The 19,270-nt window shown below is 37.5% G+C and overlaps 2 protein-coding genes across 2 annotated transcripts in view; both read left to right on the forward strand.

Moving 5' to 3' along the window:
* sv2ca (synaptic vesicle glycoprotein 2Ca) overlaps positions 1 to 3,660 on the forward strand; it is a 24,780-nt gene extending 21,120 nt beyond the window's left edge. Inside the window, exons 7-9 of the mRNA XM_037680109.1 lie at positions 208 to 414; positions 532 to 691; positions 3,454 to 3,660. Of these exons, the coding sequence (XP_037536037.1) occupies positions 208 to 414; positions 532 to 691; positions 3,454 to 3,637 (551 nt within the window). The 3' untranslated portion in view covers positions 3,638 to 3,660. The remainder of the gene's footprint in view (positions 1 to 207; positions 415 to 531; positions 692 to 3,453) is intronic.
* A 7,490-nt stretch (positions 3,661 to 11,150) lies between these two features.
* iqgap2 (IQ motif containing GTPase activating protein 2) overlaps positions 11,151 to 19,270 on the forward strand; it is a 42,150-nt gene continuing 34,030 nt past the window's right edge. The window contains exons 1-2 of the mRNA XM_037681072.1: positions 11,151 to 11,452; positions 13,801 to 13,900. Of these exons, the coding sequence (XP_037537000.1) occupies positions 11,407 to 11,452; positions 13,801 to 13,900 (146 nt within the window). The 5' untranslated portion in view covers positions 11,151 to 11,406. The remainder of the gene's footprint in view (positions 11,453 to 13,800; positions 13,901 to 19,270) is intronic.

Here is a 19,270-nt window from a genome sequence, read left to right on the forward strand (position 1 = left end):
TGTTAATCACCTCTGTGCCTTCGATCAACTTCGAGTCATCGATATCTATATTTTTTTTTTGCATTTGGGATGCTGTATATTGTGTGCAGGTTGTATACAAATAGCCTTCAAAGTAGCAAAGCAATGGTGATGCCGTATATGCATGTTAAAAAAGACATACAACCTAAATGTTAGTTGTTATGTAATGTTAGTCCATTCTCTCTGCAGATATCGATGACTCGAAGTTGATCGAAGGCACAGAGGTGATTAACAGCACTTTCACTCACAACAAGACAGGATGCCAGATGACATTTGATGACGACTACAGTGCCTACTGGGTTTACTTCATCAACTTCCTCGGAACATTAGCTGTTCTACCTGGCAACATCGTGTCAGCCCTTCTGATGGACAAAATTGGGCGCCTTTCCATGTTGGGTAAGAAAGAGATCAGGATTGTAGTCATGTTTGAATGTGTGCTGGTTACTTAATCATCGTGAAAAAAACAATAATGACACCATGATAACAGTGGCTTTGTGTGTGCATGCCCATCAGGTGGCTCCATGATTCTATCAGGCATCAGCTGTTTCTTCCTGTGGTTTGGCACCAGTGAGTCCATGATGATTTTCATGCTGTGCCTTTATAACGGTCTGAGTATTTCTGCCTGGAACTCCCTGGATGTGGTCACGACAGAGTCTTTCCCCACGGACCGGAGGTAGGGGGACAAACACAAATACATCTATAACAGATTAACTTTTGGAGTCAATCTAATTCAAGGTGGCTGCTGTAACTACTCAACATTAGCGAACAAAATGGCCGTAACTCGGTCAATTTTACAGATACTGTACTTAGCTAATGTTTGATCCTTTTACTTTAACACTCTGACATACAAATACAGTGGCTCTGAAGTTTAAACCACAACTGCAAAATGTAAAACACAACAACATTTGAAAAAATGTAATTGCATTTGAACAACTTCTTTTATTTCAACTAATTTTGGGTTCTAATTTTCATGTGTTCAATACAAAAGCTAAAAAATGTATTTCTTGTGTGACTCATTTCTTCATTCAGCAGTACACTGTAAAAAATAATTTACAAGTCACATATTGTTTTTTTGTTGGGAAAACTTCTTGAGAATCATAGTTATCCTTTTACACACAGTTAATATACATTGGTGTCTATTTCACCATAAGGCAATTGGAATTTAATTGAGACATATATAGAATAGTTATCCTCATGATATAATGAGCCAGTTGGCGACAGGGTTACAATTCATAGAGCCTTATATTGTTTCTTTTTATACTTTATATTTTTGCTATTTTTGGGTGTAAGTGGGCCCTTGAGTACACAGTTGTATTCCACCTCATGTACCACATGTGGCGCCAATGATAATAAAAATACTTGAATTTGAAAACACAACTTTTGAAAAAACACATCTACATTTGAAAAAACTACATTTGAAGAAATACATTTGAAAAAAACAAACAAAAAAAACAACTACATTTGAAAAAACACAACATTTGTAAAAACACATTTGAAGAAATACATTAATAAAACACAACATTTGAAAACACACAACTACATTTGAAGAAACACATTTGAAAAAACACAACAGCATTTGAAAAAACACATTTGAAGAAAGACAAAATTTGAAAAAACACAATTACATCAAGCAAAACCAGAAGAGGTGGAAAAGGAGGGAATTTCAAATGCTCTGTCGTCTTATCAGTGATGTCTCACGTTTCCCACTGGTCCCACCTCCCACCTTTCCCACCTATTCCGGTTTCGCTTAATGTAATTGTGTTTCTTTTTTTTTTTTTCATTCAACCTTTATTTAGACAGGTAAATCCCATTGAGCCTCGATGATTCATTTTCAAGAGACCTGATTTCAACAAAGAATGATGACAACAATGGACAACAGCGACAACAATAAACAGTTATAAAAAGTCATACAGATTTTTTTTTTTTTAAACAAATAGGATGGCAAAAAAAAAGAACAGTAACAAAAAAACAGATTCTAAGGCAAATGTAGAAAACTAAAAACAGGAACATGTCTGCATTGGTCCTTGCCAGGAGTCCAACAGATTCTTAAAGCCACTTAGAGAGGTCAAGGTCGAGAGCTTCAGATCTTTTTGTAAGATATTCCAGGAAACAGGAGCAGAGTAGGAGAAGGCCCTTTTGCCTAGTTCAGTCCGCACTGAGGGAACACTGCAGGTAATAATGTCCTGAGAGTGCACGCTGTAGCTGCACTCACGCAGAGACATGTAGGAGGAGATGTATGAAGGCAGCAGACCAAGAAGTGATTTAAAGATGAAAATGTACCAGTGAGAGAGTCTGCGTGAAGTTAATGATGTCCATTTAACCAATGAATACAGGGTGCAGTGGTGGGTACGATAATCACAGCCAGTTATGAATCTTAGTGCACCATGATAGACAGCATCCAACATCTGCAGGGTGCTTGTAGGAGCGTTCATGTAAATAATGTCACCTAATCAATGGAGGGAAGGAAAGTCACAGATACAAGGCGTTTTCTAGCATTCAGAGTTAGACAGGATCTGCTTCTGAAAAAGAAACCCAGTTTAACTTTCAGTTTCTTTACCAAGTTTTCCACATGGAGCTTAAAAGAGAGATGCGAGTAGACCAAGATACCCAAATATTTATAGGAATCAACAAACTCAATGGGGATACCATTTGAGGGTGAGATCAGAGGAAGAACTGCTTGGACCAACTTCCTATTTGAAAAAAGCATCCCTTTGGTTTTGTCAGCATTGAGGACAAGTTTGAGGTGGAACAAATCTGTCTGGATGATGTCAAATGCAGATTTCAAAAGCTGGAAAGCCTTATAAACAGTTTTATCTCGACAATAAACAACTGTGTCTTCAGCGTAGAAATGTATGGATGCATCAGGGATGTTTTTACCTACATTACATATGTAGATTGTGAAGAGGGTGGGTCCTAAGACTGAGCCTTGTGGTACACCATTGTTGACTGTTAAATAACTGGAGGAAGTACCATTATGTTGAACACATTGCCTCCGGTCTGAGAGATAGTTAGAGAACCAACCAATGGTGTGTTCTGAGAAACTGATTTCTGAGAGCTTATGACACAAGATGTTATGATCCACAGTGTCAAAAGCTTTAGACAGGTCTAAGAAAAGTGCAGCACAATAATCCTTAGCATCCAGTGCTTCAACAACGTCATTAAGAACCTTCAGTGAAGCAGTCGTTGCGCTGTGTTGTTTCCTGAATCCAGATTGAAGGCGAGGTAAGATATTAATTGAGTCCAGGTAATTCTTCATATGCAATTGTGTTTTTCAAATGTTGTGTTTTTAAATTTTTTTTGTAGTTGCGTTTTAAACTTCAGGGCCACCATATAAAAAGCAACAGATGACGTGTAGGTCTTAAAAAAAAAAAAAAAAAATCCGATTTTGTTTACATTGTCATCTCTTTTTGTTTCTCCTGGTGTGTATCCCTCCAGGGGGACAGGCTTTGGGTTCTGCAATGCTTTGTGTAAGCTGGCTGCAGTCATGGGGAACCTGATCTTTGGTTCTCTTGTTGGCATCACTAAGGCCGTCCCTATCCTCATGGCCTCATCAATGCTCGTCGGAGGCGGCCTGGTCGGACTGCGGTTACCTGACACCCGGACCAACGTCCTAATGTAACAACACGCCATGACGATCACAGAAACTCCAGTGTACAAATGGCTTGTTCTTTTGTACAGTATGGGGGGCGTAAGGATTAGGAGTGCAAATGGCTTGGTTCATTCAAATAACACCAATAATCACCTTCATGGAAAACTCGTTGCAGCCATGTTTTATTAATAGATTTGGCTTTAATCACACAAAAAACTACAATATTATGCTTAAAAGCTGTCTAAACATTTTACATGACACAAGTGGATATTTGCCCGAAACGACAGTATTTGACTGGTTGCACCCCTCCAGCTACAATCATAACCTTACATGATGTCTCAACGCGGTGAAGGCTTTTAATATTGATACAGTCTTATTAAGATGAGCCAGATGGGAAGTAAAGTGGAAAAACAAGCAGTAATGAGCACAACCAACCTGCTGTGTGACAACCCAGGGAATACATGATCAGACAGAGCCGGCTCACTGACAGCTGGTTTACCCCCGAGAACCCCAGACAGAGCACAGGACGTTCATGCAGAAAGTCACCACACAGAAACAAACAGCTAAAATTAAAGTACTGGGTACAACTGCGCGTTTTCTAACCCTGCACTTCCACAGTACTGTAGTTTGTTACATGACATTTACTCAGACATACTGTATGTAACCTTTCAAAGTAGATCATTTATATGAGACCAAGCCCTTTGGATTACCCATCCAAACTTGAACAGAAAAGGCCATATTATTAAAAAAAGATGTATTTCTTGTACCATTAACTGTGTGATGTTGAATCTGAGGATCCTTATTTTCTGGAATGACAGACTGAGAGAAAAGTTGTGTATTCATCTACATATAGATATTTTTTTCTTCTTCTTCGGTGTCAAAAGTGTCCGTGATGAGCTCTCCTCCTTCAGCTCTGTGTAGAAAACTGCTTGTAGCAGGATGGCTCTTCCTGCTTCCTTTAAAAAAAAAATTATTGAATGGCCTTTCTTAATGTGCCTCTCCTTGACTGGAGCACGTCTGTCCAATAGTCCCATGCTGTCTAAAGGTTATAAGGAACAGACAGTAATTTAAAAAATACTAACATAACAAAAAGTATTGACTGAATTAGGATTTTTTGTAGTTACTATGAAACGTGTTGCTCATAGCTTGTGGTTTTATTATTTTTGTGTGTTTTTTCCCCATATTTACCATATTAATGAATTTTGTAGGTGAGCTTTCTTCTGTTAAAATACTATTTATTGATTGATTGAACCATTTTATCCTGGCATATAGATCAAGGTTGACCAATAAAATTAGCTTAGGACACAAAGTTTTTGCCATAAGTTAGCCTTTGATGTTAACTAAAACACAAACTTAAACAAATACATTCATGAATTGATTAATTAAGCTTAATTGGCTTCGTTAGTGGAATGTTATATTTAATGCAATCTATTCATGTTAATTATATTTAATGTTAAATTATTTTAAAATCTAGTGGTAATTTTTGGAGAAATCCTGGTCTGTAGTTTGTCGGACATAGTTGCACAGTAGCATTCTGACTTATGGCTGAGGATATGTTTCAATATCATTTCAAGAAAACTGGAAAATAAATTTTTTTGTTCACAGCCAGGGAAAAAACAAAATCACATCGTCAGAGCTTTTACTGGACATGAACACAACCTGCTACTACTTCCTCTTCTTCACACGCCATGGGCTGGAATTAAACCCTCTCTGAGCCACATCTGGCCCGTGGGCCACCATTTGGTGACCACTGATCAGGCGTGACTTTTAGAGTTGTAAGGTCAAATTATTTTAGCTAATATTTTGCCATAATTTATTACTTTTAGAGTCAATTTGTTTTAGTTTTTCATTTAAACATTGCTCAATTTTAAATATAAAACAGAAGTGAAATAATTATACTAAATCATAAACAGATTGTGTTGCTCCTTACACGTTGCTGTAATGTCTTTAAAAATCAAATTTGATTGATTTTTAGACTAATGTGTTTTTCGGACTATAAGGCGCACGGGATTATAAGGCTCACTGTTGATTTTTGAGAAAATTAAAGTACTCTAAGTGCCTTATAGTCCAAAAAAATATGGTACATGGTAAAATATGGTAATGGTGATATGGTAAAAAGTGATGATTCATCATCTCTCAGTCTGGTTTGATTTCTGCCCACAGACTTTTTTTGCTTCTGTATTAAACTGTATTTTCAGCAGTCCTTTGTGCGGCGTCAGTGATTTGAGCTTTACTCTAAACTAAACTGTGTCTGGTTTACTCCGCTCAGAACAAAAGAACAAACAACAACAACAAAACTGCATTAGACGTGCACATTCATCTCCACGACCATAAGCTTTTCCTGAAATTTGTGCAATCAGTTTGAAAAAATTAAATAAAAAAAAAGCTGTGATGTGTGTGGTGCTATTCCTCAGCAGATGTTTTTGACTCTTTGATTTAATATTTTTGAATCAATGTTGCGTACAGATTCTAAATAAAATGCAATCGCTCGCCGCCCAGCACTGCTGACTCCTCTGTCTGTAGCACGAACACGAGAGGTCTGCTCGGTTCTGGGTTGGTAAAAAAACCCAGAAACAGTTGAGGCTGACGGGTTGTGTCAAATAATATTAGGTGTTATGTTTGAGGTGTTTCCTGTACATGTACTGTATTTTTGTGTGTCTGTGTTTATGCAAAACAGGCATTTGGAGAGAATTGTATGAGTCTGGACACACATGTGTAAATATTGTGTAAATATTGATGCTAATATAATATTTTTTTTGGTTAAATGTGAACAAGCTGATTCCACGTCTCTTGAACTGAGTGGTCATTTGATCTGAAATGTGTCTCTGCTGTGCATCCTTGTGTGCGTCCCTTGCTTTCACCTGCTGCTGTTGTGTGTGTGCGTGCACAGCCTTGCATGCATGTGTGTCAGAAAACGTTAATTATTTATGTGCTTAACTTTGTGTTCTCCCTGTATTTTATTCTGCAGAAAGTTTTGGTGATATTTAGGTTTTTGTGGAGGGAAAATGTGAATGTATCACACTCGTGGGTTTTGTTGATCCTCTTCCTGGATGTGTTTGTGAATGATAAAGTTTGTGAATCTTATTGTGAAAGGGCCTGCCAGTCAAAGGAGGACTGACGTGTGTTTTCAGAAGTCCAAACGTGTAACAATGTGTGAAGAAATATTTGCCAATTGACGCCCTGTGTGTGACGACATCAGAGATACAGAAACTGCAGACTGATCTGCTTTTCAACATATGCAGTACAATAAAAATTATGTTCTCTGACAAATTATTCTGGGCTTTTATTTCCCATAACTTTAACTTTTTTAGTGACTTTTTAAATAAAAGAAGCATGTTTAAACGAAAAACTACAAAACTGAACCTACTTCTAGAAGTTTCACACATATTTGAAGCAAAGAAACATTTAAATCACATTTAGCTGCTAATCTGCTAATTACATGTGGAGTAAACAAATTGATTATTAGTTTGTTTAACTAATCTGAATAAATGAAATAAATGCAAATTGTAGCTTTTAAGCTGTTTGTAGGAAAATTTAACATTTATATTCTTAAGGTTTGTTAAAGCTATTAGATCAAATGTAACTACTGCATTTCCTGCAAACATGCATGGTGAATGCTTATTGCTGAAGAGCTTGCTGAAGAGCTTGCTGAAGAACAGCTGAAATTAGCTAAAAAAAAACATGCTGCATTGTATCTTAAATGGAAGAACAAGCTGAAGTAAGCAGAAAAAAGCAGAAAAATACATATTTGTTGAATTGTGTTTAAATAAGCATAAATGAGCAAAACGTTAGGAAATTAGCTAAAAAAAATGGTTAAATTAGCTAAAAAAGGGGGCTTAAATTAGCTAAAAAGTAGATGAAAGTAGATGAAAAGGCAGAAAGAAGCTTAAACTACCAGAAGGACGTGGAAGGAGCTGAAATGAGTTAAAAAATGTGGAATAAGGTGAAAAAGCTAAATTTAGCACAAAACAGCTAAATAGTAGATGAAATAGCAGAAAAAGCTGAAACGACCAGAAATAAGTTGAAAGGAGTATAACAAGCAGAAAGAAGTTATTTAGGCTGAAAATAGCCACAATTAGCATGAAAAATCAGAATTTATCTGAACACAGCTGAATTTAGCTAAAAAATCCTTAAAAAAAAATAGCTGAAAATGTAGAACAAGCTTAAATTAGCAGACGTAAGTAGAGAGAGCACAATTTTGCCCAAATATGCTAAAAGTTGCAGAAATTAACACAAAAGTGTAAATTATCTGAAAATAGCAGAAATGGCTATGGAAAAGGCTTTAAAAAAGGCATTAAAAACATCTAGCAGAAATAGCAGAAAAGGCTGAAACTTGCATAAATAAACAGAAAGATGCATAACAAGCTGAAATTAGCAAAAATAATTTAGAAGGAGCACAAAAAGTTTGCAGAAAGAACCTGAAATGAACACAAAACAACTAAAATAAAAACAGCTGAAAGTAGCTGAAAAATGTTTGAATTGACACAAAGAAGCTGAAAGAATCTGATCCAGAACAAATTGTGAAAAGAGCAGTACCATACCATACCACTTTATTTATAAAGCACTTAAAACAGCAACAAGGCCAACCAAAGTGCTGCAGTAAAAGATTGTAAACAGATCTAAAGATTTGAAGAATGTAAAATTAGCTCAATTTACCTTCTATGAAAAAAAAATGTCTGAAAAGGCTAAATATTTCAAAAATCTAAAGCTGCACCAATACCAAAAGTCATAGCAGGATTGTTCTGAAAGAGATGAATGTTTATATGCACCAAAGTTCATGCTCAGTAATCCAGGTAAAAGTCCAACAATGTTCAGTCAGACCATCTGTAAGGTTTCTTTTTTTTGTTGAGATGTTTCGTCCTTCAGCCAAAGGACTTCTTCAATTTGAGGACAGGTTTTCATATATGATTTGTTGAAATAGCACAAAAACGGTGGAACGAGAAAGATGCAAAAAAAAAAAAAAATGTATGGAAGGTAAATGGATCTTAGTGTGACTGCTTCATAAACATTCACACAGTAAATGTTGTACAAGACATACAGTATTAGATTCACCTGCTGGCTCAGCTGCCAGGTGAGAACTGCAGCAAAACTCGTTTAGGTTTTGGTTACTTCATAAAACTGAGTAATGCTCCCATCTACTGACTAAAATTATAAATTGCAACAATCATCCTTGTTTCTAATGCACAGTTTGAGCTGAAGAAAAAAAAAAAAAACAGTTCATAGTTTAGACATATTATTTCTAAACAAACAAACAAACAAGTAATTTACATTTAACTTAGATGATATGTTTAATAATTGCATTACCAACTCTCCCCAGAATTTTAAATCAGCAGCAAATTAAATACTTTGAATAATAATTCTTAAATATTTTGCAGATAGCTATGCCAGTTCAGTTTCTGAGGCATTTGAAGGAAGATATATAAATTAAGAAATATCTGTGAAATAAATGTTGAAGGAGCATTCAGTCAGACATAAATTGAAGCTCTGCAGATGAAATTATGGTTTGACATTTGGGTTTAAAACTAGTTCGATATGACCAAACAGATGATGAAAAAAAAAAAAAAAAAACGTGATTGGCACAGATGGAGACATTTAAAAGAAAGTTCACAATAATAGCAACATTTTGAGAATAACGTTGATATATTTTTTTATAACTATGTTAACAGAAGCAGAACAGATAAAAAAACAAAATAGGCAAAATGCAAGCTAAAAGTAGCAAAACTAACTGGAAGGTAAAAGAAGCAAAGGGCTAAACAAAATTAGGAAAACAGTAGCCAAAAGCTAAAAGTAGCAAAAGTCTACCTAAAAGCTACGAATAGCACAACAAAGCAACTATGCTAAAGCAGGTTTCAAAGAGAAAAACTGTTTTTGAAAGAATTTAAGAAATATTAATGTATTTTCAGAAGGAAAATATTTGTGAAAGATATTCTGAAGTTTACAGTATAAAAATCACAAAAAACAAAACTTATAGCACCCATCTGTTGACTGAGCTGAATGTTTTCATCCATCCATCCATTATCTTTTACCCGCTTTTTCCATTTTGGGTCACGGGGGTCGCCGGTGCCCATGTCCAGCAATCACTGTGGGAGAGGCGGGGCCACCCTGGACAGGTCTTCAGTCCATCACAGGGACACATAGAGACAAACGAGACACACAACCATTCACTCTCTCACTCACACCAGAGACAATTTAGAGTTACCAGTCAGGCTAACATGCATGTTTTTGGTCTGTGGGAGGAAACCGGAGTACCCAGAGAAAACCCACGCATGCACGGAGAGAACATGCAAACTCCAAGTTCCCAGGCTGGGATTTGAACCCTGCTTGCTGAGAGGCCGCAGCTCTACCAACTGAACCACCATGCCTGTTTTATATGAATGGCTAAAATTGAACAAAATATGAAGAAGTTAAATGTAAAAACAAACAATAACAACAACAAAACAGTATAAATACTTAGTTTATTATTGATGATTCCCTGGCCTTTGGTTCCATATCCAACAGCTGGTGAAAAAGTTTATGTTAGATAACGTCTCATATCTGCCATTGTCTTTGTCTAGACCAGGACTATTCAACAAAACTGCTAAGGGGGCCGCAGTTTCTGAAAGCCAACAGCTCGGGGGCCGGACATCCAGTGATTAAAATCATTATGTAAATAAACCAAAGTTTCAAATGATCTGTTACCTTTTAAATACGTTTATTTTATTGCATTGGACTCTGTAAATCATGGAGCCTTACGTTTTATCACTGGTTTTGGAGCTTTTACCCACCACTGTCTCCATACCTGCATTGGATGGACTGCCTTATCTACCTGCAGATTCTGTCATTAGCATAATTTCATTTAGAAAGCAATATTTGGTTTACTTTCCCCTTATCTCCTGTCGTATACTGTGCTGGAGGTAATTCTCTGAGCTCAGATGATAGGGTTGTACAGATTACAGCAAAAACCCCAAAAAAACAGTCCAGTTTATTGCTTTGTAAGACTGGAATCAACTGCAAAAAGACTTGAAATTGAAGGAGTTGATCTCTTTTTAATGTTTTAAGGCCTTTAATAAAAACTTGTAAATGAGGCATCTGTTCGTAAATGTTTTAAATTATATTGATAGTTGTCAGATTTATAGAAGCGTTATTCTCATTTTTTCCCCCTTTTTATTTATGTTATTTTTTTATTATGTATTTTAATTGTGTTTTAATACCGGTGCTTTTTGTTTTGTGTGCTGCTGCCATTCTTGGCCAGGTGTCTCTTGAAAAAAAGAGACTTTTAATTGCAACGAGATCAACTTGGTTATGTAAAAGTTTAAACAAACAAATAAATAAGTAAAAAATTGGAGGAAAAAAAAAATGCTGCTGAAATAATTCCAAAGGAAACCAATAAGCGAACAACAACAAAACTATAGAGTGGTTTTGATTTCTCTCTGACGGCCATGCCTGCAGTACCACTACTGACCAGCAGATGGTGCTAAGCGCCAACTGTCGCTGTTCCGCCGGTTGTTTTAGCAGAGGTGCAGATGACGCCAACAAGAAGCACTTTGGTCAGGAGTCACTAGTGCAGAAGAAGTGCGCACCATGGGGGGTGTCCGCGACAAGTCACAGCTGGCACTTTCATGAATCTTTTGGAAACTGTTTAGCTTTGTTGCCGGTGTTTCCCCCCACTTTGCTTTAGCAGGCATCACATTATATTTATATTAATATACATCCTGAGAGGCGCGGCTCTCCGCTGTTCGCTCTGCTTGAACGTTAGTTAGCTTGTTGGCTGAAGTTGTTTCCAGTTCAGACGAGTTCACAAGTGGAGGAAACGAGGCAGGATGTACCATGAAGAAACATTAACGTTACAGAAGCCACGCTATGGAAGTAAGTAATATGGGTTTTTTTTTTATTCTTCTATGTGTCGCTTTTAGGCGTAAACTTAAGGTTTGTGACTGTGTGTGACACCGGATGAACTCCGGCTGCCGTCGCAGAGATGATGAGCAGCAGGTGGTTCTTCTACACCTGGTTACACTTTTACAGCTGAACAACTCCACATTATTTACACGCTCTTATCAGTATGATATATTAGAAATTAAAGGCGTTAAGACGCGATGCAGAGTGAAATTCAGGGCATTTTTAAAGTAATACAAACTTAGTTGTCTTGACTAATGTGTCCCTGAATGCACCACAGTGAAGTGGTTTTATCTGTTGATTTGACTGGAACTAACATGCCTTCGTGTCTACACACACAAGGCGTTTTTTTTTCTCATAGGTTACTTATTAACTTTGGATTTTTACAGAAATCTAAAACTGACTGTGGAGAATGTACCAGTGCAAACAGATAAGGGTTTGGAAAAGTCACAAAGTACAGTTTTGTAACACTGATCACTTGTCAGCAGGCCTGTTTTTATTGATCAGCTCAAATTGCTGGTGTCACCACAAATACATTCACTATTAGTTTATTTTATTTTGCAGAAATGTGTGATTTTAGATTTTTTTGTGTGTGCAAAAGGAGTAAATCCAAAATTAAAACCTGTTTTGAGTCCAGCAGAACCCCCCCCCCCCCCCCCCCCCTGCAGCAAAAGCACGAGTCATGGTCACAGAGACCATAATTCCACTTCAGTGATTATGTGACACACAAAAGCAACAAACCCATCCTGATAGTTAAATATAACAGTGGGTGCAGACAAGCTCTTCCAGGAAGTGACAGGAAGTTGGTGGAGGTTGTTCATAATGGCTGCACTGGAGCTGCTGGGACAGCCTCAGAGATGAGCATTCATCTGCATGTTCTCCAGACCTCATGTTCATGTTAAACATTTCAGCCAGCTGTGTTTGGCTCTGCCTGTTGTTACATGTGGGTATTGTATGTCAAGCCTCTGCTGAGACTCAGAGAACGGATATTTCTGCAGGTGACGGATGAATGGACGGAGTGCAAGAGTTCCCCCCGGACTTCATGCTGGCCACATGCACTCCACATCGACAAGAGTTTATTTTCTCCTCATATTGACACATTTCAAACTCCACATCATAGTCAGAACATGAAACAAACCAAACAATCACATAAGGTACTTGAATGTTTGAATCTGCTTTATTTGTGAAGGGTGGATAAACAAAAAGTAATCAAAGAAAACTTCTGTTGTTTGGCTTGGGTTTGCTTTATTTTTAAGAAAGAAGCCTAAAAACGGCTGTTTTCGCTGACTGCTCTCCTTTACTCCCAGGGAACCAAACCCTTTTTTAACTGAGCCTCAGTGTTCACAATGTCCCCTCAAGTCAGTCAGAAATAAAGAGATTTGATTGGATTAGAGTGACGTGAGGTGCACTGAGCGGGACGGGGATCTCATTAAGCTACAGGTAAAGGTGAACTCTCAGCAGAAGTCACGTTGGCACCCCACATCTTGGCCTGTTTGGATCATTGAAGCCTATCGTCTACCAGTACTTGTTTTCAACATGAAGTGAAGCACTTAATGCAAATAAATCCACTATTTCTGGATGTATCATCTTTATCTGTGTGATCCAGTTGTAATGAATATTTTAAAATGTGGGCAGCACGGTGGCGCAACTGGTAGAGCTGCTGCCTCTCAGTGAGCAGGTCCTTGGTTCAAACCCCGGTCCAGGGGCCTTTCTGGGTGGAGTTTGCATGTTCTCTCCGTGCATGCGTGGGTTTTCTCCGGGTGCTCCGGTTTCCTCCCACAGACCAAAAACATGCATGTTAGGCTGATTGGTAACTCTAAATTGTCCCTAGGTGTGAGTGAGAGAGTGAATGGTTGTTTGTCTCGTGTGTCTCTATGTGTCCCTGTGATGGACTTGCGACCCGTCCAGGGTGTACCCCGCCCCTCGCACAGTGATTGCTGGACATGGGCACCAGCGACCCCCGTGACCCAAAATGGAATAAGCGGGTAAAGATAATGGATGGATGGATTTTAAAATGTTGAATTGGTTAAAAAAAAAATCACCTGAAGGAGCTTTTGGTTATTATGTTTCTTTTTATCTGAATGCAACCTTAAAATACTAAATTGCACTTTATTCTGTTATGCACCAGTGTTTTTTTTTTTTTTTTTCTATAGGACTAAAAATATTTGTGCATTAAGTGTTCTACGTTAGAATCCAGCTAACCTTTTCATGCATAAATTAATCACTCTTTAGTTTTAGTTATGGGTCTATCGATTGAAAAAAGCTGCACGTTTTGCAGAATTGGTTAAAATAATTAGTTTGAATCTGCTTGCTTTTTGCAGCCATTGAGGATGATGAGAGGCTGTCCGCAGAGGAGATGGATGAGAGGAGGCGACAGAACATCGCCTACGAGTACCTCTGTCACCTAGAGGAGGCCAAACGGTATGTGAGGGGATGATGGTGGGGAGGGAGAACTGTTAAAAAAAGAAAACACTTAATCATACGTACAGATTAAAATTAGGGATGCACGATATTGGCTTTTTGGCCGATATGTTAAAACTTATTTGGCCGATTTCCGATACCAATACTAATATATTTTCCCCTAGACTTACTTACAGAGACTCTCAGAGAATCTTTCTCTGCTGTGGGATTAAAATACTACATTATTCTGCATGGTCTTTGTCTGTTTGACCTGCTACCAAATGAAGATGCCAAAAAGGAGCTGAAAATGATGCAACACTTTAACTTGGATTATGTTAATGTCAAATTTATTCATGACATTTACTCTCTCTAACACAGTGACAACACTCGAGCAGTGCAAATATGTACATTTTCACAAATCTAAACTCAACCTGTTCACAAGTGAAAAGCACATAAGTAGTAGTGCATTAATAGATATAATTGACAGTTTCTTACATTAAAAATGAACTTAAAACGGAAGCCTTTCATATCAGTGAGTTTTTTGATAGAATGGCCGATGTCCGATATTTAACTTTATCACTGATACCAGCCGATACCAATGCCACGCCGATAATATCGTGCATCCCTAATTAAAACGAGCCACTTTTTATGCCTTTGTCACCAAACAGCATGTTGAAAATATGCTCTTAGGTTTGTTTGAACGCTAACTATGTTTCATAAATGCTGCAGGGAGTGGCTGAGATATGGAGAGACAGTGAAATGGATGTAAACATAAAAGGGAGTACAGCACTTAGTGATAAAACAGCTGCATGAAGCTAGAAGCACATTCAATGTTTGAGAATGTCACAGAGCTGTAAGCAAAAATGCACGCAGGATCAAACCAGTTAGTTCAGAGCTGCACAAGGAGTAGCCCTCACGACTTAGTGAGCTTTCAGTTAAAATCACATTGAAAGTTCAGATTACCACAGCTACATAATTCTAGTGAGGGCAACGCTCTAGTGTGCCTTCATGAGGCATCTGAGCACGATGTCAACTAAACCACTTCCTGTCTTCTTCACCGTATCACTGTACTGCACAGGGACGAACAGGAAGTGTGAACGTGCGTCTTCTAACGCTCTGATTTTTTTTGTCACACTCCCATCTTGTCAACTTTGCCTCCCCAGGATGAATAATTTTTCCAGGTGGTTCTGTAATCAACTCTACATTTGGGTTTGTTTTTGTTTTCCTCTTACCTGTCCTTAAACCTCTGACTTGGTGAGGACTAGCTGACCAGCATTATCTGCTTTTGTTGTAAGGGTTTACGAGGGCCGAATTGAGCCGATTCACACATGCAGTCCAATCACTTCCAGATTATGACACGTTTTATAGGGTGCTTTCTGAACTTTAGCTGAAGGTTGAGCTTGGCAGAAGCTGTTCAGTAAAAACATCTGTGGTGAAATATCTCACTGTATTCTCACATTTCATTCTTTGCTCCCTCTTATTTCCCCTCAAGTCTACTGTCTTTTCGTTGTTTCTGTAAGTTGTGGACTGGAGCCTGTGTTTTGTTAAATGCGTGGAGTTATTGTGTGAATGTTTATGAAGCATTCGCTCTATTGCGATCCATTTTCTTCTGTACGTTTTTAGGCATCGCTCTCGTTCCACAATTTTTGTGCTATTTCAACAAATCTTGTATGAAAACTTTCAGTTCATTCAGGAGAAGGGCGCTATGGCTTTTGGTATTGGTGCAGCTTTAGCTTTTTGAAATATCTAGCCTTTTCTGCCACTTTTTTCTCCTCCATATAAAATGAACTGAGCTCATTTTCCGTCCTTCAGATCTTTAGATCTGTTTCAACCTTTTACTGCTCCTTTTACATTTTGTTCTGGTTCAGCTTCTTTCAGCTTCCTTGTGCAAATGTAAACTTTTTTTCAGCTACTTTCAGCTAATTTCAGCTGTTTTTCCAGCAGTTTTGTGTTCCTTTCAGATTTGTTCTGCTAACTACGACTGTTTTGTGCTTCTTCTAACTTCTTCCTGCTGATTTGAGCTTGTTATGCAAGTTTCAGCTTTTTCTGCTATTTCAGCTCTTATATAGATGTTTTCTGCTAATTTGAGCTAATTCAGCTAATTCTACCGTTTTTTTCTTTTCACTCATTTCATCTATTTCCACTTCCTTCTGGTAGTTTAAGCTTCTTTCTGACTTTTCAGCAATTTCTGTTAACTAATTTTTGTGCTCAGTTTTGCTTATTTAACCTAATTCAGCAAATGTGTTCTTTCTGCTAACTTTGGCTTGTTCTTCCATTTCAGCTACATTTCAGCTGTTTTTCAGCAAGTTCTTCAGCAATAAGCATTTCCACTGCATTTTCGCAGGAAATGCTATTTCTCTAGTATTAGGACTAAAATAAACTTCTAACAAAACTGTAAGCCTCAGTGAGCAGAGGATTAGGTTCATGGCTCAGAAGTCAGAGGCCTGTGCTATAAAACAGGATTTATAGTTGGCAAAGTAATTTTGCAGCAGTAACCTTTGCTGACCAGTCAGTTCTCCTGAGACTTTTACTAACTTGTAGCTGTAATGTAACGTGATCACTGTAAACTACAATTATATTCTACATGATTACGTTCGCTCTGCTGTGTTCTGTAATAAGATAAAACCCATAACCACTGGCTAAGACGGTAGTTTGGAACAGAAATGTGCAGATCTTCTGTTTTAGCCTTTAGACACTCTTTTGCTGCTCAGCGCCTTTGAGGGACACGTATCTTAAAATTCCTTCATTCACACTTATCTGCAAATCAATTGAAGGAACTTGAAGGATTTATAAAAATGAGGAATGTGCTTTTATCTCTTGGGTCCATCAGAGTAAAAGATACTTGTATAATCAACTCAACTGTGCCCTGACTGTGTATGCCTTGACCCATTGTGCAGCATGTTGGTTTGTCCTTAATAACCAGTCTGTAACCCTCAGATGGATTTTTTTTTTTTTTTTTTTAGGTGGGATGAGAATTTATTTTTGGGGTCATAATATATTTTTAAAACTTCTACTAGTTTTTAAACACATATTTTAACTAGTTTTTTTTTTTTCTTCCTTGTGAAAAATGGGATTGTGTCAAAGCTGGAAAATGATTTACTGGAACTTATTGTTGTTTATGACACGGTGGGAAAACACTGACTTATTGATCTTTCTTTATCCCATCATAATCTTCTTATTCAGTGCTAAGTCCAGGACACAACAAAGTTCCTCTGAAAAGAAAAGTGTGGGTGTTTTTTCTAGAATGAGCACCAACTTAAACATTTTCTTTTTAATTTTAATATTTTAGCTCCGTTGTTTTCCAAGGTTGAACTTCTTCAGCTCGCTGGCTGCTGGTTCAGATTATGTTGTGTCTAACATTAAAGTTTCTTGTACAAGTGGTACAGACAACTGTAGGAAGAAAAACTGCAGCTGAAAGCAGGTTTTGATTTATTCAGACCAAAACATGAGTTCTATTAAGAAAAACATTTATGGATAAAACTCAGATATTCAACTTTAGAAACAGTTTTGTCAAGTTTCACACAAACATCACAAAGAACAGAATTATTAGGGTATTGTTTTTATTTCCTAAACGTCAGCCCATTCTTTAAAACCATAATTTAATAGCATGCCATATTTCACATTAGATCAACCCTGAATTGGTGGGTTTAGTCGAGGAGCCTTAAATATATTTTTGTATATTCTTTCAGAGACTTTAATACAGATTTAAGTTGATTGTTAAAGCACAATTTAAACATAAAACACAACAAATGGGCAAAGGCAGACAAAAAGCACAGGACAACATAAATAAAATGCAGTTTTGCATTAATAAAACAATCTAAAATAATAAATGTTATAAGTATTTATAGAAAAGAGTTGGACACGATTTCAAAAGAGATGAAAAGCGTAAATTCAACGTTGGAAGTCTGATCTGCAGGTCTGAAGAAATTACAGACGTCCTGATTAAATGTCCTCAATGAAGGAAACGTTGCTGATCAGAGGATTGAACTGGTCTGGAGTTGTAGTTCACAAGTTGTAGGTTCACATCAGTTTAAGCCCAATCTAAAAATACCAGTTTTCTTTACTGGGAATCCAACAAAAAGAGGTTATTTTAGGAATCTGGCAGCAGAATTCCTTACTCGGAGTCTGCGTGATGATCTAAATACAAGGAGTTACAGTAATGCAGCCTTGAAGCGATGAAGGTTTTGATAACTAACTCCACATAACTGTATAGGAAGACAGCGCAGCAAACTGTAAATAACATTTCCTAAATGGTGTAAAAATAATGTGGACTAAAGTGGAAGCAGCACGTTGAGTAGTTTTTGTTCAAACATGGATTCTGCTGATGAACTGAGGGGCGTACAAAGTTAACATTTTAATTGGCTCATCTGATTTTTGAAGAAAGTTGTTCTGTCGTTTTAAGGCCTTAGATCTCCATCTTTTATAAACAGATGCTGTCGGTTGATAGACGCACCCCCTCGTGGACCACACATCATAAATCATGGAGAAGACAGAAAAGTAAACAGATTTTCTTTTTGTAGTCTCCTTTTTTTTTAAGTATGGGAACCTTTTGGCTTGTTTAGATTTTTTTCCATGTTGAAACATTTAAGTACCACATATTCCACATTTTGACACGTGTATACATTGTTGGTGCTCCAGGGACTTTTTTTTTAGCGATTTTATAATTTGTTGTGTATTTACTTCTTTTGAATACAAGACCCGCCACTTCAACTCAAGACTCAAGTGGCAACTTGTTAGTTCCTGCATCCTTTTTTTTTTTAACCATGATTTTAGCCTGGAAGGGCTCGACCTCTTCTGCACAAAGATGTTTTCTTTAGGATGCTGGTTTGTTGGCGTCTATTCTTCATTTGCCAATCTGTTTAAAAAGACGAACTAGACTTTCATTTACTCGTGGGTTCCCTGAATGTTGTCCTAACTTAGTCTAAACAAGTCAGGCTTTTGCTTGGTTTATGTGGAAAAAGGTCCAAGGACTGTTCATTTATTTAAATGTGGAATCTGTGCGATCTCTTTTTAAAAGCGTATCATGTGGTGAGCAAAGATTGCCTCTTGATGCAAGGTCCTCAACTTGCAACCCCCCTAGGCGTACACACACAAACGCATGACCAGCATGACAAAGCTGCATTACGCAAACTTCCAAAACAAACAAAGTAATACTGGTTCTGAAAGCACGAGAGGAGTCGTTTACTTATAACACGTTAATGCGGGATTAACCGTTCTCCAGAACACTGTATTTTGTTTAATGCTGGGGGTCACAGCTTGGACAATTACAGGAAGGTGTTTTTTTGGACAGATATAAACAAGAACAAGTCTGTCCTGCTTCAGGAGACAAGTCCTGCTTTGTTTGAAGTACAGGAAGTGAAGTTTCACAGGAAGACTGTAACTCATGCTACA

Source organism: Nematolebias whitei, chromosome 8, assembly GCF_014905685.2.
Source record: "Nematolebias whitei isolate Nwh7 chromosome 8, NemWhi1, whole genome shotgun sequence".
In the NCBI taxonomy this organism is placed as follows: domain Eukaryota; kingdom Metazoa; phylum Chordata; class Actinopteri; order Cyprinodontiformes; family Rivulidae; genus Nematolebias; species Nematolebias whitei.